Source organism: Cololabis saira, chromosome 18 (genome assembly GCF_033807715.1).
Source record: "Cololabis saira isolate AMF1-May2022 chromosome 18, fColSai1.1, whole genome shotgun sequence".
In the NCBI taxonomy this organism is placed as follows: Eukaryota; Metazoa; Chordata; class Actinopteri; order Beloniformes; family Belonidae; genus Cololabis; species Cololabis saira.
In genome coordinates, this window is record NC_084604.1 from 2,461,826 (window position 1) to 2,486,474 (window position 24,649).

Genomic DNA, 24,649 nt, shown 5'->3' on the forward strand with positions numbered 1-24,649 from the left:
AGACATCCTCAACCCCCCTCCTGCGTGGCTCTGTGGGAGTGGGAGGGGGATCGTGGGGTATTTGTCTGTAACACACACGTTTAACCAGACGGGGGCAGCAACGTCCCAGCTGGTGACAACCCTCCCAGCTGCAGCTGCTTCCCTTCTCCAGATGTTAGAGTTTGATATTTCTTTGTAATAAAATGCTCCGTTTGAACACGACATGTGTCCTGACTGGGAAGACGGGAAAGTGCAGTCACAGAGGTCACTCTGCTGGTGGATCTGCAGACGAGGCCCAGGGGGTCTCAGCGGACACATCCTGTCCAGATGTTGACCCGGCAGCTGCAGATAAGCAGTGTGGGGCAGCTGAGACTCGGGCTGCTTCCTCCTGCTGGACGACGGCCGGCGAGGATCTGTGGGTTTGTGTTGCGAGCAGTAGTTGAGGGGGGATGAGGGGTGGTGGCATCCCCCCCTGAAATAAAAACGGTCCAAATCATCCCCCTTGAAATAAAAATGGTCCAAATCATCCCCCCCTGAAATAAAAACGGTCCAAATCATCCCCCCCTGAAATAAAAACGGTCCAAATCATCCCCCCCTGAAATAAAAACGGTCCAAATCATCCCCCCCTGAAATAAAAACGGTCCAAATCATCCCCCCCTGAAATAAAAACGGTCCAAATCATCCCCCCCTGAAATAAAAACGGTCCAAATCACCCCCCCCTGTAAAATGCCATCCCCCCTTTCCATCCTTTATGTCATTTATATCAATGAATGTGGTTTTACTGCTTTTTCAACATTTAGAGTCATCACCAGAAAAATAACTTATTTGACCATTTTCACCTGTTTCAAGTAAATTTTCACTTGAAATAAGTAGAAAAATCTGCCAGTGGAACAAGATTTATCTTCTCATTACAAGCAAAAAAATCTTGTTCCACTGGCAGATTTTTCTACTTATTTCAAGTGAAAATCTACTTGAAACAGGTGAAAATTGTTGTTTTTCCAGTGATGAGTCTTGTTTTAAGTGTAATGTGATTTTTTATTTACTAAAATGAGACATTTTAACTAGAAATAAGACAAATATTCTTGTTAAGATTTAGAGTTTTTGCAGTGATCCATGTTACTTATCCTGTGAAGGACAGAGTCATATTGATAAGTTCAGAAAAGTGTTTTTTATTGTTGTGTTTTGATGTATTTGATGTAAGCCCAGTGGATATTTAAAGCTTACAGAAGGCTGCATTTAACTGCTGCTATGTCATTCCTGCAGTATTTCTGCAGGTGTTTTGGTCACTGCTATTATTTGTAATATATTATATTATTTGTAATCAGCACAAATGATCTGTCCCCATATGATAAAATCCACCATCCCCCCTGATTTCTTTTTACAACTCAAGTACTGGTGACATGCATCCATGTTATGGATCTGGGAAACCTGCGTCCATGTGTGCTCTTGAATGTGTCCAGCCATGAGAAAATACCTCCTAACATGTTTGGAGATGCTGAAGAGTCCTTGGTGGGGAAGAGTCCCGGACGTGTCCATGGGTGGCTCTCAGCCACACAGGATGGAAAAGGGACAGCGTTTTAACAGCATCAGCTGTTCTTTTTTTTAATCTCTTTTTATTAAACACAAAACAGAGTTCTGTTATCGGACAAGGTTTGTCATGACACTCCTGAAAAATGCCTGATGCTTCATGTCCAGCTGTGTGTCTGGTGACAGAATAAATTAGACAAGCTAAAATGATTTGTTTACTGCATGAGCTGTTGCAATTTCCTTCTTTTTTTGCACTTTAAATGGATATTGAAAGGCCTATTTGAGTTATTTATTTCTTAGTTATTTCACAATAATTATTGTGAAATTATTATTTCACTAGTTATTTCACAGTCATAGCCTATAATTTAGGCAACAGCTCAAAAAACATTTTTAATAACACTAACCCACATCAATATCGGATCGAATCAAATGGTGATAATCGATTCTGAATCTTAAGAATTAGAATCGAATCGATTCTTGACATTTGAATCGATACCCAGGCCCATACTTGGCTTAAGACGGATCCCCCCACTTTTTACTCTTCCAATTACCCTCAGAACCTTTGTGCGTCTTCCCATATAGTCAATCAGTAATAAAACATTCGTGAGTCATTCATACACACATATACATCTTACACCAAAAAAGGGGATACAAAAATAATAGTTATAGCGACTAATAAAAATACTATCGTTAAAGAGTAACAGAACAACCATAATAAACGTATATACGTATATGTACACATATATCAGATCTCCATGCTTTACCCTCAGGGACTCTCAGGAAGTGTCCTTCCAAATATTTTATTAATGGATTCCAAATATTATAAAAACGATCATTGGACTCTCTTAGTGTGTATTTTATCTTTTCCAATTTTGATTTGATTTGATTTGAAGATTTATTTCGAACATGCATGTTAAAATATATAAATATATACTATGTATATATATATATATATATGTTTATATATTTATATATGTTTGTAGATAGAAGGCAAGGCAGTACTTGGGCAGACCTCACGGATCCACCAACATGTTGGTAACGGAGTAGGATTAAAGTAAACACTTATCCAGTCCTACCCCTGAATCTTACATACATTCTTACATCTAACAACAGTTTCAATAAGCTTACTATAAAACACACATAAACAAACACCCCTACTTTAATAACTATTCAATATAGTGATATAATACTCAATTATATGTACTGTATATATAAATATAGTCAAAAACAAAACAAATCAAAGAAAATGAAACAACACCCCAGCATTTAGTTGTGATACTATGTATGTATGTAATAATAGAAGTTATTATACATGACTGTCTCAGAGAATTAGAATATTGTGATAAAGTACTTTATTTTCTGTAATGCAAAAATGTCATACATTCTGGATTCATTACAAATCAACTGAAATATTACAAGCCTTTTATTATTTTAATACTGCTGATCATGATTTACAGCTTAAGAAAACTCAAATATCCTATCCCAAAAAAATTGAATATTCTGGGAATCTTAATCTTAAACTGTAAACCATAATCAGCAATATTAAAATAATAAAAGGCTTGCAATATTTCAGTTGATTTGTAATGAAACCAGAATGTATGACATTTTTGTTTTTTTAATTGCATTACAGAAAATAAAGAACTTTATCACAATATTCTAATTTTCTGAGACAGTCCCGTAAATTAATAGAGGTACTTTTAAAGTACTTTTTTTAAAGTACTTTTGAGATAATTTTAGATACAACATTAGATCAACAGTTCGGACACAAGAATGATACCTGTTTTAAACGTGTTGCCTGTCTGCATTGTGCTGAGACTGTTGCAGCCATAGATATATATATATATATAAAGCATAAATATATATATATATATATATATATATATATATATATATATATATATATATATGGTTGCAGCTCTGCTGGAACTTCTTCTCCTCGCAATAAGACACAGGAATCACGGAGAGACACTCCATCCAATCAGAGACGAGCTCCCAGCCCGCCGGCCAATGGCAGAGCAGCTCTGCGGCTCTTTGATCGGAGCCGGATCCGGTTTCATGCTGCAGCGGAAAATCAGGTGAAAATGTTGGGGTTGTCAGAGAATGTTGTTGCACAACACCGTTTCCGGTTTCTGCGCTGAAACTCGGTTACAAAATAAAGCTCATTCGTGGCTTTTATTTTCAAATCACTGTCAGGACTGCAGCGCTGCTTAAAATGAGTTTGTCAAACTATAGTTTATCAACCTTACTTTCCAAGCAGGCTTGAAATGAAGATTAGCTTCGAGGTGTTTGGTTGCAGTCTTGAGTCTTTCAGCGGACAAATCTTCACTGGGATTTGGCCTAATTCCCAAGTGGTAAATAACATCCAAACAATAGAGTAGAATAGAATAGGATAGAATGCATTTTATTATCATTTAACACATGTACAGTGAGCTATAAATACATACAATGAAACTGAAAGCATCTCACTTAACATGATTAAGTTATCTATTTAGAAGGAGTAAATGGATTAAGAGTAGAAAAGATAAATAATAAATATTATTATGATTATTATTATTTAAAAAAAAATAATAATTTTGAAATTTTGAAATCTTGAAACTACAATCATGAAAAAGGGTTTATTTGTGCTTTTATTGTGAAAACAACAAACCGGATGTTACTTTGTCCCGTCAGGAGCACTTGGTGGGAAAAAAAAGGTTCCAGCTTGATGGTTTTAAGAAAGTATTTAAAAGGAATATGCAGTTTTAAAGAATAAACAGGCACGAACGCGCACATATATATGTGTTGGCTTGGTAAGTTAGTCAATAAGAATGAATGTACCTTTTGTTAGTCTGCTTGAACCATCACAGGTTAAAATCCACTCACTGTTCACTGAAACTGTCGGCCATGAGCCTTTCAAAATAAAACACATTTCAGTGTCGTGCTAAGCTATGTACAGGACTGTCTCAGAAAATTAAATATTGTGATAAAGTTCTTTATTTTATGTAATGCAATTAAAACAACAAAAATGTCATACATTCTGGATTCATTACAAATCAACTGAAATATTGCAAGCCTTTTATTATTTTAATATTGCTGATTATGGCTTACAGGTTAAGATTAAGATTCCCAGAATATTCTAATTTTTTGAGATAGGATATTTGTTCTTAAACTGTAAGCTATGATCAGCAATATTAAAATAATAAAAGGCTTGCAATATTTCAGTTGATTTGTAATTAATCCAGAATGTATGACATTTTTGTTTTTTTAATTGCATTACAGAAAATCACAATATTCTAATTTTCTGGGACAGTCCTGTATTGTTGGGAATAAAAACAACAACACAGCAAATGGCTGTGGACTATCCAACATAAAAGTGTGGCTTTTATTTTCAAAAGCGAAGCCGGAAGCTTGGTGCTCTCCGTTGTTGTTGGGTCGCGGGAACGCGCTCGCCCGTTATGGAAGAAGACGGCGCTCGGGCGCGCGGCTGATCCGAACCGCCGCCGCGGCACCAGGACCGGAGCCAGGACCTGGACCCAGGAACCGGGACCAGCAGCGGAACCAGCACCATGTTCGCCGTGCGCCTCGTGAGCGCGGACTACTACCTGGCCCGGCCCGGCCCGCTGGACGTGCTCTGGTCGGAGTTCCGCGGCAGCGCCGTCAGCGCCGTGCCGGTGGTGCGGATCTTCGGAGCCACGCCGGCGGGTCAGTGCTGGTCCGGGGGGACGGGGGGGGACGGTGGGTGCTACTGGTACTGGTACTGGTACCGACTCAAGCTCAGGCTGGGTCTCCACTGCTGCGAAACCACGTGACCCACCCAGTCCAGAACCAGAGCTTTCTGTCGCTTTGTTTTTAATTATTGCCAGTACTGGAGTTGTAAAATAAAATCAGGGGGGATGGTGGATTTTATCATATGGGGACAGATAATTTGTGCTGATTACAAATAATATAATATATTACAAATAATAGCAGTGACCAAAACACCTGCAGAAATACTGCAGGAATGACATAGCAGCAGTTAAATGCAGCCTTCTGTAAGCTTTAAATATCCACTGGGCTTACATCAAATACATCAAAACACAACAATAAAAAACACTTTTCAAAATCTTAACAAGACTATTTCTCCTATTTTTAGTTAAAATGTCTCATTTTAGTAAAAAAAAATCTCATTACACTTAAAACAAGACTCATCACTGGAAAAAACAACAATTTTCACCTGTTTCAAGTAGATTTTCACTTGAAATAAGTAGAAAAATCTGCCAGTGGGACAAGACAACTGGCAGATTTTCCTACTTATTTCAAGTGAAAATTTACTTGAAACAGGTGAAAATTGTCAAATAAGTTATTTTTCTGGTGTTATTTTTCTGGTGATGACTAAATGTTGAAATAGCAGTAAAACCACATTCATTGATATAAATGACAGGGGGGATGATTTGGACCGTTTTTATTTCAGGGGGGGATGATTTGGACCGTTTTTATTTCAGGGGGGGATGATTTGGACCGTTTTTATTCCCCTCATCCCCCTCAACTCCAGTACTGATTATTGCTCTGTTTTTAATTCGTCTTCCCTGTATCTTCCGACCCACGTGACCCAGGGAGTCGGGACCAAAAACTCGTCATTCCGCGAGACGGATGCGGCACATCTGTTTGCATTACAAAACAATATTGTTCTGAATCTGTATTTTTACTCCTCATGTATTTGCCTAGAAGACCAAAGAGGAAGGCATGTCTGTTGAGCAGAACCTGTTGAAAAGATCACATGGAAAAACGAACAAAAAACAGTCTTCATATAAGAATATGAATCTAAAATAGGATAAAGCTTCAGATGCGCGACCAGAACCGGGTCTCTTATGCTCTCCTCTTGTGTTTGGCTCGGTTCGGATCCCCTGGGTGACACGCTGTGCAGAAATACTGCAGAAGCGTTGAAGTGTTCAGCATCCAACCGCAGACCCACTTCTCTGGTGTTCCTGCCTGCAGAGGGGGGGGGGGTCTGCTTTGTTTAGCTCCTCCTGCCCTTCAGGCTCAGCCGTCCGGGCTGGACTCCCCCCCACACCTGGGGGGGGGGTTTAGTGTGTTTACATGTGTTTACCCCCCCCCCCCCCCCCATCCTCCTGTCTCGCTGTCGTTGCTCTCAAACACACACAGGTAGACGGATGTGACAGGAAATGAGACTGATATTGGCGTTCTTTGTAAGAATCCACATGCATGTTGGGATTTATTATTATTATCATTATTAGGGCCCAAGCACTGAAGGTGCGAGGACCCTATTGTATCTGTGATGTTTATTATTATTCTTCCGAGAAATAAATTGCCTTTTTGGAGGCTTTAAAAATGTCGTAAACTCACCAAATTTTGCAAACGCTTCCAGAGTCGCGAAAAATTACGTATTTTATGGGCGACAGGCATGGGTCCACAGGAATGGGCTCTATAGCGCCACCTATTTTATGTTTTTCGACGAGCCCCATAATATGGTTTGACCTGCAGCAATGTCCTTTATGTGTCTATTATATCAGACAAAGCCCTACAAAAAAGTCTCTTGGACCCATGCTCTAAGTTACACAGGAAGTCCAGCATTTTGAACAGAAAATGTCATTTTTCATGAATTCTGGTCATTTCCAGGCTTCGTTCTTTAACGAACTCCTCCTAGAGATTTTATTGGATTGGCTCACAACTGGGTTTGTACAATCTAGACACATGGCCGACGCTAAATTGCGAAGCGTTTAAGTTTTTACTAGAGGGCTTGACCGTAGTGATCCGGCGAAGTTTGAGGTCATTTTTAAGGCTCGCCATGAAACACCAATTGGCTGTAACTCAGCAATACATGATTTGATGTGGTTGAAAACGTATGTGCATGATTGTAGACTGAGCCTGAAGACATCTATGGTGGAATATTCAGGATCGGTTGTAGCGCCACCTGTTGGCACCAGGAATTGTCATGTCTTCTAGTATGAATCTGTGCTCCAAGCGAGATGAGCGGATGTTAAATCAATAGATTTGATATTTCATGGTTTGCATTAATGTGCGTGGCAAGATGGCTCAACAGCGCCCTCTAGAAAACTTTTCTCTGCCATAACTTTTGAATGGTTTGACATAAAGACTTGTGGGTGGTGTCATCAGACTCTGTATTGAGTACTTGACCTTCATTGGTGCAAATTAGCCCCACCCCTTCTTCTGATTGGTCGATATTTCATAGTTCCTATTTTCTGCCCTAACTTTTGAATGGTTTGACATAGGAAGTCGTGGGTGTTGTCATTTCTGATATGCTTATGGGGGCGGTGGCCGTGAGTGCCAGGGCCCGTTCATCGCTGCTTGCAGCTTTAATTATTATTATTATTATTATTATTATTATTATTATTATTATTATTATTATTATTATTAACCCTTGTACTGTCTTTGGGTCAAAATGACCTAATTCTCCTGTCCTTCTTTCCTCCTGCTCTCTCCTTCCTTCTCCCTTCCTCTTTTCTCCCTTCCTTCCTTCTTTTCTCCCCTCGTACATTCTTTCCTTGTTTCCTCCTTTCCTTCCTTCATTCTTTTTTTCCTTCCTTCCTTCCTTCCTTCCTTCCTTCCTTCCTTCCTTCCTTCCTTCCTTCCTTCCTTCCTTCCTTCCTTCCTTCCTTCCTTCCTTCCTTCCTTCCTTCATTCCTTCCTTCCTTCCTTCCTTCCTTCCTTCCTTCCTTCCTTCCTTCCTTCCCTCCCTCTTCCTTCCTTGACCTGAAGACAGCAGTAGGGTTAAGTGCAGCAGCGTGGTTGCCATGGCAGCAGGTTGATGAGCGAGCCAGAACAATGGGAGTCAGGATAAATAATAAACCTGCATTGTGTGAACAGGCACGGCGGCTGCTTTGTCACACAGCGAGCTGCCGCGGTGCGTTTATGAGGAACATATCATGTCAGGGGGGGGGGGGAGAATATGTCGGGGGGGGGGGGGGGGGTAAATGTGTTGGAGGGGACAAATGTGTTGGAGGGGACAAAGGGAAGTCCAGCTTCCTGACTTTCCCTCAGAACCGTCGTCCCCACGCTGTTTTCTCCGGAGGGGGGGGTCTGTCAGGTGGGAAGGTTTCTCCGGAGGGGGGGGGGGGGTCTGTCAGGTGGGAAGGTTTCTCCGGAGGGGGGGGGGGGGTCTGTCAGGTGGGAAGGTTTCTCCGGAGGGGGGGGGGGGGGTCTGTCAGGTGGGAAGGTTTCTCCGGAGGGGGGGGGGGGGGTCTGTCAGGTGGGAAGGTTTCTCCGGAGTGGGGGGGGGTCTGTCAGGTGGGAAGGTTTCTCCGGAGGGGGGGTCTGTCAGGTGGGAAGGTTTTTTCCGGAGGGGGGGTCTGTCAGGTGGGAAGGAACGGTGGTTTCCCCGGAGGGGGGGTCTGTCAGGTGGGAAGGCTGAGTTTAGTCCCGCCGCGGTGAGACCTGCCTCTGCAGGGAAACCCGGCCCAAACCCCCCCCCCCCCCCCCCCAGACAGGATGCACCTCCAGGGAGGATTAAAGGCTTCGGAGCAGGAACAGTGGATCGGGGTTCAGGGGTCGGGCTTGATTTGACCTGTCCGGGGGAGGGGGTGTGGGGGGGGGTGTGGGGGCGCTATTAACAGCTATTAGGAAGACAAAGATGCTGCTGCTGCTGGCAGTTATCGTCCGTGTCCATTGGACACATGGTGAGACTGCCTAAAGGCTGAGTTCTGGTTCTGCGTCAAAACGACGCCGTGCCTACGGCGTGTGCTACGCGCCGTACCAAAAATACGACGCTAGGATCCCCAACCTGGGCTCAGTTTATCCAAATAACGCCTGTTAAGAAATTTGATCCGATGTTTTCGGGATGAGAACAGCCTGCCGACTCGGGAGCTGATTTATGGTTCCGCGTTAAATCGATGCAGAGCCTACGGCGTAGGGTACGGCGTAGGGTACGGCGTACGGCGGGCGTCACCGCGTAACCTACGCCGTAGGCTCTGCGTTGGTGTAACGCGGAACCATAAATCAGCCATTATTCTGGCGAGGTTTGAAAAAGACTTCGCAACAACGGGCAAGCGAGTGATTATTTACATTCACTGAGTGAATATTATGAAAGTAAAATATATATTTCTCGCTAGAAATGTGATCAAAACGCATTTTTATGCAGAAACTAACTCAAAATATTGATTTTTTTTTTTTCACTAAAAAATAAGAAATGTCCAACATGTTTTTTTGTTTGATTTAGTCTGCAAATGATGACGTAAAGCATTCTGGGAAATTTCTCTAGCCCTCGGTTGCGAAGTCAGCATCTGAAATCCCTCGCTCTGAAGGGCTAGATTCATAGACTATAGCCCTCGATATGCCCACTACCCCTAAAAAATTGTAACTACGCGTCGAGGCGACGCAGACCAAACGCAGACGGAGAGGGCTGTGATTGGTTCACTTGGTAGCAACGCATTTCCGGTTTCCAGTTTGAAGCAGTCGTGAACTTTCAGCGCTCATTTCTTCGTGTATGTGTGATTTTTTTTGGTTTAGTTTTTTTGCACAATAGTTGTCCTTATCTCTTTGATTCACTGTGACCGGAAAAAGTCGGATAAACCATTCAGGAAAAGATCGCGAATTAGCGGTCACGGGGGGTACTGCACCACGGAGAAATGGAGTGATGGAGAAGTCTGAAGGTTCACGACGGCGTCACAGTGACAGCGTCACGGTGACGGCGTCACGGTGACGGCGTCACGGTGACGGCGTAGGCACGGCTTCGTTTTGACGCAGAACCATAATTCAGGCTTAACCTTCTCCAACATCCGGCCCCCTGCTGCAGACCCAGGTCTGGCAGAGGGGCCGGGGTCGGGCGCAGAGGCTCCCTCCCTGCAGATCCTCCCTCCCTGCAGATCCTCCCAGGTCCTCCAGATCTTCCCAGGTCCTCTGGATCCTCCCAGGTCCTCCCAGGTCCTTCAGGTCCACCGATGGACGATGGAGCGCCGTAGAAGTTCACCGTGTGAACTTCTACGGCGTCCTCGTCTGGAACACGACCCAGAGATGGCAACGGCTTTCTCCAGGTCCTTCAGGTCCTCCAGGTCCTTCAGGCCGGCTCCTCTGGTCCTCCAGGTCCTTCAGGCCGGCTCCTCTGGTCCTCCAGGTCCTTCAGGCCGGCTCCTCTGGTCCTCCAGGTCCTTCAGGCCGGCTCCTCTGGTCCTTCAGGTCCTCTGGTCTTCCAGGTCCTCCAGGTCCTTCAGGCTGGCTCCTCAGGTCCTCCAGGTCCTTCAGGCCGGCTCCTCTGGTCCTCCAGGTCCTTCAGGCCGGCTCCTCTGGTCCTTCAGGTCCTCTGGTCTTCCAGGTCCTCCAGGTCCTTCAGGCTGGCTCCTCAGGTCCTCCAGGTCCTTCACGCCGGCTCCTCTGGATCAAAGCTCGTTTGAAATGTCTCAAACAAGCTGATGGAGGAAGAGAGGACGCTACACGGTGGAAAAGTCCAGTCTTTTAGACGAGTCTTGAGACGGTGACGTGGTGGTGACCTGTGTGGGCTCTAACTCTGCTACAGCGTCCATGAACACTCCAGAGTGCGTGACATGGCGGGGACAGGGTTTCACTGCAGCACCAGGAGCTTCCAGACTCGGCCCCGCGGCCAGCGTTGTTCCTGGTTTCACTGCAGCACCAGGAGCTTCCAGACTCGGCCCTGCGCCCAGCGTTGTTCCTGGTTTCACAGCAGCACTAGGAGCTTCCAGACTCGGCCCTGCGGCCAGCGTTGTTCCTGCGAGCTGGTGCCTCTCGTGGATGCGCTCTGGCTCCTCTCTTACTCAGCTTTTCTGTCGCTTGCACGACTGTTTCCAGAAATCAAACCCCGGTACCATCTGGAAAGCATTGAAGCAGACAAGGATCTCTCTTTCTGAGGAGCAGGCCGCGCCCACGGAGAGCTGTTAGCGTTTTAGCGTTTCCCCCGGCCTTGGTGGAGGCTGTTGTTGACCGTGGTAGGGGGTTCTGGGTAATGGCTGCCAGCTTTGATCTCATCAACCTGGTGGGAGCAGCTAGCGGAGGATCTGGGGCTGCCACCCCTGGCCTCATGTTCCCTGTCCTCCCCTGACCCGGCCCGTGCACACGCCCACCCTCAGCCCTGTGTAACCCAACACCGCACTTCCTGCTCCGTCCTCCCTCCTCTCCTCTCCGCGCAAGCTAGGGGTGTCTGTAGCTGGTTCTGCACACACACGCATGGAAACAACCTGGAGAAGCAACCAAAATGCGCAAAATGATTGTCACGTTCACTTTGACTCTTGTCTCCTTGCAGACGCCGTGAACCCGTCTGGTTTTACCTCCTAAAGTTCATTTATTTAGTTTAAGCTCGTCCATGGTTGCATTCCTGCCCTGCCACACATTCCAGGAGACGCCTGCGGGGGGGGCTAGGCGCCAGCTAGGCAGGAGTGCTCTTGGAGTGCAGAGCCACATGTGCTGCTGCAGGACCACAGTTCCCAGGACGAACCACGTAGAACCAGACGGTGCACGGACCGGACCATCCCGCTCGCTGTCCTCTGCTGTCCGTCACACTCCTCCAGGGACGGAGTAGCACCTGCAACTCTTGATCCCCTGGTTCCTCCATGCTTTCCATCTGATGGGAGCAGAACCTCAGTGTTTTTCTGAGTGGGGTTGCTCCAAACCCCCCCCCCATCTGGAAGGCTTCATGTTAGCCTCAGAGGCTCGTCTGTGTTAGCCTCGGAAGCTCGTCTGTGTTAGCCTCGGAGGCTCGTCTGTGTTGGCCTCGGAGGCTCGTCCCCGTTAGCCTCAGAGGCTCGTCCCCGTTAGCCTCAGAGGCTCGTCCCCGTTAGCCTCAGAGGCTCGTCTGTTAGCCTCAGAGGCTCGTCTGTTAGCCTCTGAGGCTCGTCTGTGTTAGCATCTGAGGCTCGTCTGTGTTAGCCTCGGAGGCTCGTCTGTGTTAGCCTCGGAGGCTCGTCTGTGTTAGCCTCGGAGGCTCGTCTGTGTTAGCCTCGGAGGCTCGTCTGTGTTAGCCTCGGAGGCTCGTCTGTGTTAGCCTCGGAGGCTCGTCTGTTAGCCTCTGAGGCTCGTCTGTGTTAGCATCAGAGGCTCGTCTGTGTTAGCATCTGAGGCTCGTCTGTGTTAGCCTCAGAGGCTCGTCTGTTAGCCTCGGAGGCTCATCTCCCTTAGCCTCGGAGGCTCGTCTGTGTTAGCCTCGGAGGCTCGTCTCCGTTAGCCTCGGAGGCTCGTCTCCGTTAGCCTCGGAGGCTCGTCTCCGTTAGCCTCGGAGGCTCGTCTGTGTTAGCCTCGGAGGCTCGTCTGTGTTAGCCTCGGAGGCTCGTCTGTGTTAGCCTCGGAGGCTCGTCTGTGTTAGCCTCGGAGGCTCGTCTGTGTTAGCCTCGGAGGCTCGTCTCCGTTAGCCTCGGAGGCTCGTCTCCGTTAGCCTCGGAGGCTCGTCTCCGTTAGCCTCGGAGCTGGCAAAGGTGGCTGAGGAGATGGAGGTCTGGGCCCCCGGCTGCTGCCCCCCACCTCTGGAGGGAGGGAGGGAAGGGTGGAGGGTTAGGGCCTGGCATGTGCAGAAACTGACTTGACCTCATGAGAGAAGCAGTGACTACGTTTACATTCAATTCAATTCAATTCAGTTTTATTTATATAGCGTCTAATACAACAGAGTTGTCTCTAGACGCTTTCCAGAGACCCATACCCAGAACATGACCCCCGAGCAGTTATTACATAAACAATGGCAGGTAAAAACTCCCCTAGTGGGAGAAAAACCTTAAGCCAAACAGTGGCAAGGAAAAACTCCCCTTTAGGAGGGAAGAAACCTTGAGCAGGACCAGGCTCATAAGGGGGGACCCTCCTGCCGAGGGCCAGACTGGTGGGTCAGGGACGTCAACAGCACAGCAGGCAGGTGGAAGCAGCAACGGGATGACCGGGGGTGGGGACAGCAGGCCAGCACGCAGCTCCCGAAGCTCCGGCCCAATCAGCAAGTCCCAGGTTGGGGTGCAGGGTCGGGGAAAGACTTGTGCTCCGTAATGCAAGCTACAAGCCACCCACGACCACCTGCAGGGAGAGAAAAGGGAGATTTACATGCAGTCAAAATTGGGGTTATTGCTAATATTCCGGTTACTGAAACATTGGGAATATTCCGTTTACATGGTAATTAATCATTCAGGATATCTGGATCAAACCAGCGACGCACGGAGAACATCATGACGCAATTACCGTCATTTCTGCTTCTTCTTCCTGTATCCAAATTCAAAACAAATGCTGCTTCAACTTTTCTCTCTCCTTCTTGTAAATCTTCTATCCCGGTACTTTCTACCGTCTACAAATGCAGAAATGTTCATATCCTTCATTACATTTATGAAGTGATTAGTCTCCTCCTGGTCTTGGTTTCTCCGTGTTTATAAGAACTTCCTGGACTCAAAAGACCAGGATTCCTTGTGAACAGAGCATGTGCAGAAAACAAATTCCTGTTCCGTTTGATGGGGATATTCCGTTTGGTGTTTACATGACCCAATATTCAGGTTTTATAAGGAGTAACCCAGGGCTCATATTGGGGTTTTTAAAAACCCCAATATGAGCAAATTCAGGTTATTCAAAGGGGTTATTGGTGTTTACATGGCCGTGCAAATTCGGGTTATTGCCAATATTCAGGTTTTAAAAGGGTTATTGATGCATGGAAACACAGTCAGTGTGTAAACGTGAAGAACACAACAGGAGAAACAACAACCTTCTTTCTCATCGGTTTAACATCATTTATTGAATCTCTGCAGTTTAGATGGGACTTATTAGATCAGGACCAAGTATGCAAATGCTGTTCTGCCCTCTCGGTTGCCTAGTAACAGAAACACGACATACTCCACAATTTAAGTGCAACTGTAACTTATTTATTGTTGTTCCTCTGCTGAGAATTTGAATCATGAGTCATTAATTCAGTTGATTCAGAAGATGTTTCTCTCTCGTTCTCAAAGACGTTTCTCTCTCGTTCTGGAAGACGTTTCTCTCTCGTTCTGGAAGACGTTTCTCTCTCGTTCTGGAAGACGTTTCTCTCTCGATCTGGAAGACGTTTCTCTCTCGATCTGGAAGACGTTTCTCTCTCGATCTGGAAGACGTTTCTCTCTCGTTCTGGAAGACGTTTCTCTCTCGATCTGGAAGACGTTTCTCTCTCGATCTGGAAGACGTTTCTCTCTCGTTCTGGAAGACGTTTCTCTCTCGATCTGGAAGACGTTTCTCTCTCGATCTGGAAGACGTTTCTCTCTCGTTCTGGAAGACGTTTCTCTCTCGATCTGGAAGACGTTTCTCTCTCGTTCTGGAAGACGTTTCTCTCTCGTTCTGGAAGACGTTTCTCTCTCGTTCTCGAAGACGTTTCTCTCTCGTTCTCGAAGACGTTTCTCTCTCGATCTCAAAGACGTTTCTCTCTCGTTCTGGAAGACGTTTCTCTCTCGTTCTGGAAGACGTTTCTCTCTCGTTCTGGAAGACGTTTCTCTCTCGTTCTCGAAGACGTTTCTCTCTCGTTCTCGAAGACGTTTCTCTCTCGATCTCAAAGACGTTTCTCTCTCGTTCTGGAAGACGTTTCTCTCTCGATCTCAAAGACGTTTCTCTCTCGATCTGGAAGATGTTTCTCTCTCTCGTTCTCGAAGGTGAAACATCTTCCAGAACAAGAGAAAAGGTGCTTTGTTTGGAGCCTTGAAGGTTGATTTCTGGTCCCGGTATGAATCCCTCAGAGGGAACTATAACGGATTCCCGGCTGAAGATGATGAATCCACGTTGTTATACGACCGGAGGTGGTGAATTGATTCACCGTGTAGACGAGTGTGCCCTCTAACAGAGAAGATCCTAGAGTCTCTTGGGGCCCTGGGCAAAAATTCCCAGGGGCCCATCCAACTAATTAATCAACCTTATATAGTAGATGGTCTGACTGAAACCAACGACAAAATGCTTTTTAAATGGTGCACATTTGTATTGTTTCACCGTACAAGATAAACACTGCACGCAAGGTACAATTGTTTCCATCCGTGCATCTTAAAAGCACATTTTCTAACTTTCCTGCTGATGAATTCTATGACTAAGCATTCTGAACTTGATGAGTTTAACTGGAAACAGCTTTGATTTGATAGCTGGAGAAAGAGTTCTGTTATTTTCTGCTGCTGGCTGAGTAAACACATTGGTTGGAGGTGTCTTTGCTCTGATGTGAACGTTAGCAGGACAGACTGAGCTAGGCCTGGGACGATAACACATTTTGCTGGACGATATATTGTCCCACAAATTATTGACGATAAACGATTTTATTGTCGACATTGTCGAGACCAAAATAAGCACTTATGTAATGTTAATATATCATAATAATGCAAGTACACCCTTTCAAATGTAATAATTAAACCTTTATTTGAACTTGGAGAACTTTTAAATATGCAAAACAAATAAAACAAGAAAACGGGGGTTCGAGCCTTCGTGCCCCCAAATGCAGACCGTCGGGACGCCCGGTCGCGACGTGCGGGACCCGCCCGGGGACCTCTGCACCCCTCGCAGAAACCGCCACCCCCCCAAACAGCAGCTCTCACCCGCGGGGGTGAAAGGAAAAAGGGAGTGCCGTCTCCGTCTCCGCGCTGACCGCGTACCACTGGGCCTACTTTTAGAAATATGACGTCATATAATCTTGTTTGACTTTGTTTCTATTAGTGATGCACCGAAATGAAAATTTGTGGCCGAAACCGAAATTAATAATAAACACTTGGCCGAATACCGAACAATACCGAACATGGTTCTTCGCAGTTTTTCATTTATTTTGCCAATTTTTTCACCATTGCATAAATCAAATAAATTTGATTTAGGTATGCTTTTAAAAGAAAAACATCTTTTACAAAATTACAAGGTAGAAAACATTTGTTGAACATAAAAAACTGAACATTTTTTAATTTCCCAGCATTTCTTAAATATTCCAGCAGACATTATACCAGCAAAGAACAATAACTTAAAATAAATAGATTAGCAAAATACATTTTGTGGCCATCTTTGAGCTTACGTTAGGCTTAACTGACTGAACACTGTAACATAGGCCTTAAAACAATAAAAATGCATTAAAGCGTTCAGGGTTTTTTATCATTTCAAATGATAAATCAAACTTGTAGTGCTGAAAGACTTTGCAGATGTGCCCCCTCTAGATATTTGAGCAGAACATTCATTGCAAACAGCCATTCTTATATTATTCTTTGCCACTCTAAAATACTTCCACACTGCTGACATGTTTGCACCGCACCACTTCACTCCACGCTCTTCGCTGTTTGATTTCGTCATCTAAACGCACCTGTAATAGATTGATTTATGTTGTTTTGGTTCCACCTGCTGGTGAATGTTAATTAAATTCTTATGTGGTTAGGTTTTGGTTGGCCAACTATTTATGTGGTGCGCAACCATTACGGGAGCGTTATGTGGTTAGTTTTTTGTTGGCCAACTATTTATGTGGTGCGCAACAGTTACGGAGCGGCCAGTCTATTTATATTACAACGCCGTTATTAATTGTTCGTTTTTTTTTCCCACTTCTTCCACCGAACACCGAAAGTGTTTTTTTGCCATTTTCGGCCGAACAATTTCGGTTACCGAACAATCGGTGCATCACTAGTTTCTATGATGGTGATTGATTTCATGTGGCCACATTTAAGCAACACTAGGTGACGTTTCTCAGCTCTGGAAGAGAAAAGCCTGAATTATGGTTCCGCGTTAAATTGGCGCAGAACCTACGGCGTAGGGTACGGCGTAGCCTACGGCGTAGGGTACGGCGTAGCCTACGGCGTAGGGTACGCGGCGACGCGCACTTACGCCGTAGGGTCTGCGTTGGTGTAACGCGGGACCATAAATCAGCCTAAAGGCTCGGCTGCGCGTGTCGCGCTGAGCGGCTCCTCGGCTCTCCGGAAAGTGCGTGTCGTGCGAGGAGAAAACATCCCCTCCCGTCTTTACTGAACCGGTTTGCTTTGAAAAGAGTCCGTTGCCCGTAACAACCGCGCAGATGAGCTCACGGCGCAAACAGGCCGAGTTTGGGAAAGTTAAAGTTAAGTTAAAGCGGGGTGGAAGTGAGCGGCGGTCCCGGACAGCAGCGCCGACACCAGCAGCTGCTCGGGGGTCAATGATAATGCACACACGACAGCACGTGACTGACGTATCTAACAGGGTGCGCTTGTTTTATGTCTCAGAGAAGGAGAGACGAGACGAGAGAGTGAGAAAAGCCTGTAATTTAATGCCCGCGGCTAAAAGCAAAATGCGTGAAAATGTATACTCGAATATGCACGATAGTCATTTCGTACATCGCACAGAGTAGAAGCTGAGATACATCGGCTATACTCGATATATCGCCCAGCCCTACTACTAGGTAATTACAGTGTAGTTACCATGGTATTACCTGGTTATTACTGTACTGTAAAAGAAAGGGTTACTGCGGCTTCTTGTTAATTTTTTGCGAAGAACAATGGCAGCGCAGAAATCTGTTCCGTGGTCAAATTCTGAGGTGGAGACCTTCTTACACCTGGTGTCTGAGGAAAATATCCAGAGAGAGCTAGATGGGGCAACGAGGAATAAAAAAATATACCAGGAGCTTTCTCAGTCCATGTCTGCTCAAGGCTGCAAACGGACTTTTCAGCAGTGCTGAGACAAACTGAAAAAGTAAAAAAGCCATTATTGTGCGGTGAAGGACCACAATAGCCGGAGTGGGTCTTCTTTGTTTGTGTCGCACAATCGAGTACGTCACAGCAGCTTCGCTCCAACCCGCCTACTTCTGATCTGGGTATTGATAAGAAATGAGGGCAAGTCGAGTCGGGCTAGGTAGGTACTAGTGGAAAAGCTGCCATAAGATGACTGAAGGACTGGGTTTCCTTTTGGCTCAGCGCTCTGGCGTTCATTCAGCATCCATGAAGGAGCGATGAGCTGGGCTGGCTCGGCTCACGTGGAGGAAACCTCCCTCTCTGTTCCCTCCAGGCTGCTGTCCTGCAGCATCTCATGGCAGATTAAGACCTTGCTGAAGGAGCGAGAGGGAATGTGGCAGCCAGGAGAGCTGGGACCACTGCTGTGCAGGAATGTTGGGAAGTGCCATTCAGAATGGATGCTAATCAGCCGTGTGTGTGTAAAACAAAGCGATCTCGGATAGCTGACTCAGATTTTCTATTAGTACTTACTAAAGAAGGCAGGCCAGGAGATGCCCTGTGGTGCTCCGCAGACGGAGGGGAGCGCCCTATAACCAAAGTAATTTGTACTATATTTGTACTGTGTATATAACTGGATGAGAATCGATAAGAGAATCAATAAGCGATATTGATAATGGAACCGGAATCTGTAAATTGTTAATAATTGCCATCCCTAGCTGCCAAGGAGCAGAGTGGTTCCAGTTTGGGTTTCAGCTCTTTAATGGTGTCTGCAGTATGGCAGCCTGAGCCATAGACATGTATACGTAGACGCCCCATGGAGCTGCTGCGATACGTCAACGCTGCCGCCATATTGGATGTTTAAGACTGCGCTGTAAACTAATACAAGTAAATGGACTTATTTTCATAAAGCGCCTTTCTACAAAGAAATTTACGTTTTACGTCTCATTTATTCCTTCACACACGCACTAATATACTTGGGAAACAGTTAGGCACCAAATATAATATATTTAATTTTCTCTGATGGCAAAAATAAGAACTTTATTGATCCCACATAGGAGTAATTCATGTTATATCAGCTATAGAGAACAAGGTAGTGACGAAAAACAATATATATCCCCCTCACAAAAATAAGAAAAATAGAGAAACATATTTTCTCATCAACAAAACAAATTTTAATGTAACATATTTGAACCATTTTTCAGACAATAAAATAACATTTGACCCGTTTTTCAGACAATAAAATAACTGAAAAAATCTTTAAAAAGGTTCAAATATGTTATTTTGTTACTTGAAAAATGAAAAAGATGTTTATGTAAAATATGCTTTGTTGATATAAAGCTGATATAACATGAATTACTCCTATGCGGGATCAATAAAGTTCTTATTTTTGCCATCTGAAAAAATTAAATATTATTATATTTGGTGCCTAACTGTTTCCCAAGTATATTAGTGCTTGTGTGAATGAATAAATGAGACGTAAAACGTAAATTTCTTTGTTGAAAGGCGCTTTATGAAAATAAGTCAATTTACTTGTATTAGTTTACAGCGCAGTCTTGAACATCTAATATGGCGGCGTCGTTGAGGTATCGCAGCAGAACCATGGGGCGTCTACGTATATATATGTCAATGGCCTGAGCCACGTAGGTCTGGTGTGGTGAGGAAGGTGTGGTGCCTGCACCACCTGTCTCCCTCCCCTCATCTTCGCTCATGGACGGTACTGAGGACCGGACTGTTGGGTCCTCTGCAAGGTGGTGGGGGTGTTGCTGCTCCTCCACCTCAAGGCTCCTTGGGGAGTGGTTTGGGGCTGTCCGGCTGGACATCAGGGGGTACATCCCCGTCAGCTTGGGAACATCTCGGTATCCCCTGGACCTAGAGGAGGTGGTTGGGGAGGCGGAGGGCTGGGCCTCCCTGCAGCCCACTCAGATAAGATCTAGTGGATGGACGGGTGGCGTTAAGATGGATCTGGAAGAAGCTGCAAACGTGTCTCCCCGAGGGGAGAGATGGAGGGCAACTTGGCTTTTGATCCAGCCCACTGAGGCGGGAGTCTGATCACTGAGTCCCACGTGGATGCAGGGTACGTTTGTGGGGTGCCCCCTGTCCTCTGGAACCCTGTCCCTCTTCCTCCCTCCTCCTTTCTGTCCTCCCTCCTCCTCCCTGTCCTCCCTCCTCCTCCCTGTCCTCCCTCCTCCTCCCTGTCCTCCCTCCTCCTCCCTGTCCTCCCTCCTCCTCCCTGTCCTCCCTCCTCCTCCCGGACTCGGCTTCCAAAGAGCAAGTGGACGTGCTTTCCTGTGGCAGTAAATGTGTGTACAACACATGTGCACCGACTCTGATAACAGTCCACATGTCACTCTCTTAGAGTTGATACAAGTTGTAAACCATAAACCTTAAGGCTGAGTTATGGTTCTGCATCAAAACGACGCCGTGCCTACGCCGTAGGTTGCGCGCCGACGCAGACCACACACCGTCACTGACATGCACCTCCCAAAAATTGTAACTACGCGTGGAGGCGACGCAGACGAGAGGGCTGTGATTGGTTTGCTTGGAAGCAACGCATTTCCAGTTTCCAGTTTGAAGCAGTCGTGAACTTTCAGCGCTCTTTTCTTCGCGTATGTGTGATTTTTTTTTTTTTTTTGGTTTTGTCTTTTTGCACAATAGTTGTCCTTAACTCTTTGATTCACTGTGACCGGAAAAAGTCGGATAAACCATTCAGGAAAAGATCGCGAACAGGTCACGGGGGGTACTGCACCGCGGAGAAATGGAGTGACGGAGAAGTCCGAAGGTTCAGAACCATAACTCAGGCTTTAGTTTTCCTGTGGACAAAGAAATGAAATCTTAAAATAAAAATGAATAATGAAAGTTTTGTGGAAGCTTTAGCGATATCATCCGCCGCGTGTGAGGAAACTCTTGTGAGTGAAGCAAAACTCTTCACACTACAACTCCAAATGACTCGTGAAGCGACTGACGCGACTGTCGTCCTGCATGAGGGTTAGTGAGGGTTAGGGTTAAGATGTGACTGTATAGTCTGGTATAACTCCTGCGGTCATTTATCAGTGAAATATTACCGACTCTGCAGCACCAACCGGGATCCAAGCAGCTAACGACACAGTTAAACCCGATGTCTTCCTCCTCCTCCCTGTCCTCTCTGTCCTCCGTGTCCTCCCTCCTTTCTCTCCCTGTTCTCCGTGTCCTCCCTCCTTTCCCTCCCTGTTCTCCGTGTCCTCCCACTGCTTTCCCTCCCTGTTCTCCGTGTCCTCCCTCCTTTCCCTCCCTGTTCTCCGTGTCCTCCCTCCTTTCCCTCCCTGTTTTCCGTGTCCTCCCTCCTTTCCCTCCCTGTTTTCCGTGTCCTCCCTCCTTTCCCTCCCTATTCTCTGTGTCCTCCCTCCTTTCCCTCCCTGTTCTCCGTGTCCTCCCTCCTTTCCCTCCCTGTTCTCCGTGTCCTCCCTCCTTTCCCTCCCTGTTCTCCGTGTCCTCCCTCCTTTCCCTCCCTGTTCTCCGTGTCCTCCCTCCTTTCCCTCCCTGTTCTCCGTGTCCTCCCTCCTTTCCCTCTCTGTCCTCCGTGTCCTCCCTCCTTTCCCTCTCTGTCCTCCGTGTCCTCCCTCCTTTCCCTCCCTGTCCTCCGTGTCCTCCCTCCTTTCCCTCCCTGTTCTCCGTGTCCTCCCTCCTTTCCCTCCCTGTTCTCCGTGTCCTCCCTCCTTTCCCTCCCTGTTCTCCGTGTCCTCCCTCCCTGTTCTCCGTGTCCTCCCTCCTTTCCCTCCCTGTTCTCCGTGTCCTCCCTCCTTTCCCTCCCTGTTCTCCGTGTCCTCCCTCCTTTCCCTCTCTGTCCTCCGTGTCCTCCCTGCTTTCCCTCCCTGTTCTCCGTGTCCTCCCTCCTTTCCCTCTCTGTTCTCCGTGTCCTCCCTCCTTTCCCTCCCTGTTCTCCGTGTCCTCCCTGCTTTCCCTCCCTGTTCTCCGTGTCCTCCCTCCTTTCCCTCCCTGTTCTCCGTGTCCTCCCTCCTTTCCCTCCCTGTTCTCCGTGTCCTCCCTCCTTTCCCTCTCTGTCCTCCGTGTCCTCCCTCCTTTCCCTCCCTGTTCTCCGTGTCCTCCCTCCTTTCCCTCTCTGTCCTCCGTGTCCTCCCTGCTTTCCCTCCCTGTTCTCCGTGTCCTCCCTCCTTTCCCTCCCTGTTCTCCGTGTCCTCCCTCCTTTCCCTCCCTGTTCTCCGTGTCCTCCCTCCTTTCCCTCCCTGTTCTCCGTGTCCTCCCTCCTTTCCCTCTCTGTCCTCCGTGTCCTCCCTCCTTTCCCTCCCTGTCCTCCGTGTCCTCCCTCCTTTCCCTCCCTGTTCTCCGTGTCCTCCCTCCTTTCCCTCCCTGTTCTCCGTGTCCTCCCTCCCTGTTCTCCGTGTCCTCCCTGCTTTCCCTCCCTGTTCTCCGTGTCCTCCCTCCTTTCCCTCCCTGTTCTCCGTGTCCTCCCTCCTTTCCCTCCCTGTTCTCCGTGTCCTCCCTCCTTTCCCTCCCTGTTCTCCGTGTCCTCCCTCCTTTCCCTCCCTGTTCTCCGTGTCCTCCCTCCTTTCCCTCCCTGTTCTCCGTGTCCTCCCTCCTTTCCCTCCCTGTTCTCCGTGTCCTCCCTCCTTTCCCTCCCTGTTCTCCGTGTCCTCCCTCCTTTCCCTCCCTGTCCTCCGTGTCCTCCCTCCTTTCCCTCCCTGTTCTCCGTGTCCTCCCTCCTTTCCCTCCCTGTTCTCCGTGTCCTCCCTCCCTGTTCTCCGTGTCCTCCCTCCTTTCCCTCCCTGTTCTCCGTGTCCTCCCTCCTTTCCCTCCCTGTTCTCCGTGTCCTCCCTCCTTTCCCTCCCTGTTCTCCGTGTCCTCCCTCCTTTCCCTCTCTGTCCTCCGTGTCCTCCCTGCTTTCCCTCCCTGTTCTCCGTGTCCTCCCTCCTTTCCCTCCCTGTTCTCCGTGTCCTCCCTCCTTTCCCTCCCTGTTCTCCGTGTCCTCCCTCCTTTCCCTCCCTGTTCTCCGTGTCCTCCCTCCTTTCCCTCCCTGTTCTCCGTGTCCTCCCTCCTTTCCCTCCCTGTTCTCCGTGTCCTCCCTCCTTTCCCTCCCTGTTCTCCGTGTCCTCCCTCCTTTCCCTCCCTGTTCTCCGTGTCCTCCCTCCTTTCCCTCCCTGTTCTCCGTGTCCTCCCTCCTTTCCCTCCCTGTTCTCCATGACTCACAGTTCCAGTCCTGCCCATTTTCCTCCTCCCTCTATCCCTCCCTCCCCTCCATCGCCCCCTCCCTTGGGGGAGTTCAGCTGAGGTCATGTAGGGAGAAAGCGTGCTGGTTCACGTTTCCTCCTGTAAACATCTGGATAGGAAGCTCTGTTTTAGTGGGATCTTTAGGCCCGCTCCAGAGGCCCGGTCCAGAGGCCCGGACCACTCCCCTCACTCTGACGGGTTCTGTCCACTCTCCAGCCAAAGGAGACCGTTTTCCATTTGTTTCTGCTTTGGTCCACATGTTGCACAAGCTTGTAGTGGAAGTCCAAGAATCTGGGCTTGGTGACAGATTCCCGCGGAGGCCCGTCTCCTCCGTCCAGAACCACTTCATCCCTGCTGGTTCTGTTCTCAGTGGGACTGGCCCGGCGCTGCATCAGCTGGAGTACTGGATGAAGGTGGTTGCTGCGGGGAACCAGAGCCGTGTTACAGTGAGGGGGGAGGTCCTGGTGGTTCTGGGAGCAGACATCCCAGCCTGGGCGGCTGGTTCTGGTTCTGTGGTTTACCTGGACCAGGGGGGGCAGATGTTTGACGTCCCGTTGAGCCGCAGCGCTCCCACCCTTTAGTTGCTGCTGAAAGTGTCCCGGCCCGGTTCACGTTCTCTACGGGGGTGTAGGTCCAGAGGTCCGGATGTGGTTACTAAACAGAAAGGTTTTAAGTTTAGTTTTAAAGGTGGAGGTGGTGTCAGCCTCCTTAACCCAGATTGGAAGTTGGTTCCATAGTAATGGTGCCTGATAGCAGAACGCCCGCCCTCCAAATCTACATTTAGATACTCTAGGAACTACGAGTAAACCTGCATTCTGAGAGCGGAGAGCTCTGCCAGGAACATAAGGCACTATCAGGTCTTGTAAATACTGCGGAGCTGATATATAGATATGATTATATGCAAGTAATAAAATTTTCCCTGACGTGTTCCCTGACGTGTTCCCTCACCCGTTCCAGGACCCATTCCCGACCCGTTCCCTGACCCGTTCCCTGACCCGTTCCCTGACCCGTTCCCTGACCCGTTCCCTGACCCGTTCCCTGACCCGTTCCCTGACCCGTTCCCTGACCCATTCCCTGACCCGTTGTGGGGTTTTCTCCTGGGTTCGAGGCGGAGCCGTCAAGCTAAAGCAGCAAATGTTCTTTGTTTCCGAAATGTCAGATTTTTTTGTTCTTGGATTCAGCTTGTCTCTCTCTCTATCCATCCGTTCCCTGACCCGTTCCCAGACCCGTTCCCAGACCCGTTCCCAGACCCGTTCCCTGACCCGTTCCCTGACCCGTTCCCTGACCCGTTCCCTGACCCGTTCCCTGACCCGTTCCCTGACCCGTTCCCTGACCCATTCCCTGACCCGTTGTGGGGTTTTCTCCTGGGTTCGAGGCGGAGCCGTCCAGCTGAAGCAGCAAATGTTCTTTGTTTCCGAAATGTCAGATTTTTTTGT

The 24,649-nt window shown here is 47.5% G+C and overlaps 1 protein-coding gene across 1 annotated transcript in view; it reads left to right on the plus strand.

The window, feature by feature from the left end:
* Positions 1 to 4,905: 4,905 nt before the first annotated feature.
* Positions 4,906 to 24,649, plus strand: part of rev3l (REV3 like, DNA directed polymerase zeta catalytic subunit) — a 97,170-nt gene continuing 77,426 nt past the window's right edge. Inside the window, exon 1 of the mRNA XM_061747106.1 lies at positions 4,906 to 5,187. Within this exon, the coding sequence (XP_061603090.1) occupies positions 5,052 to 5,187 (136 nt within the window). The 5' untranslated portion in view covers positions 4,906 to 5,051. The remainder of the gene's footprint in view (positions 5,188 to 24,649) is intronic.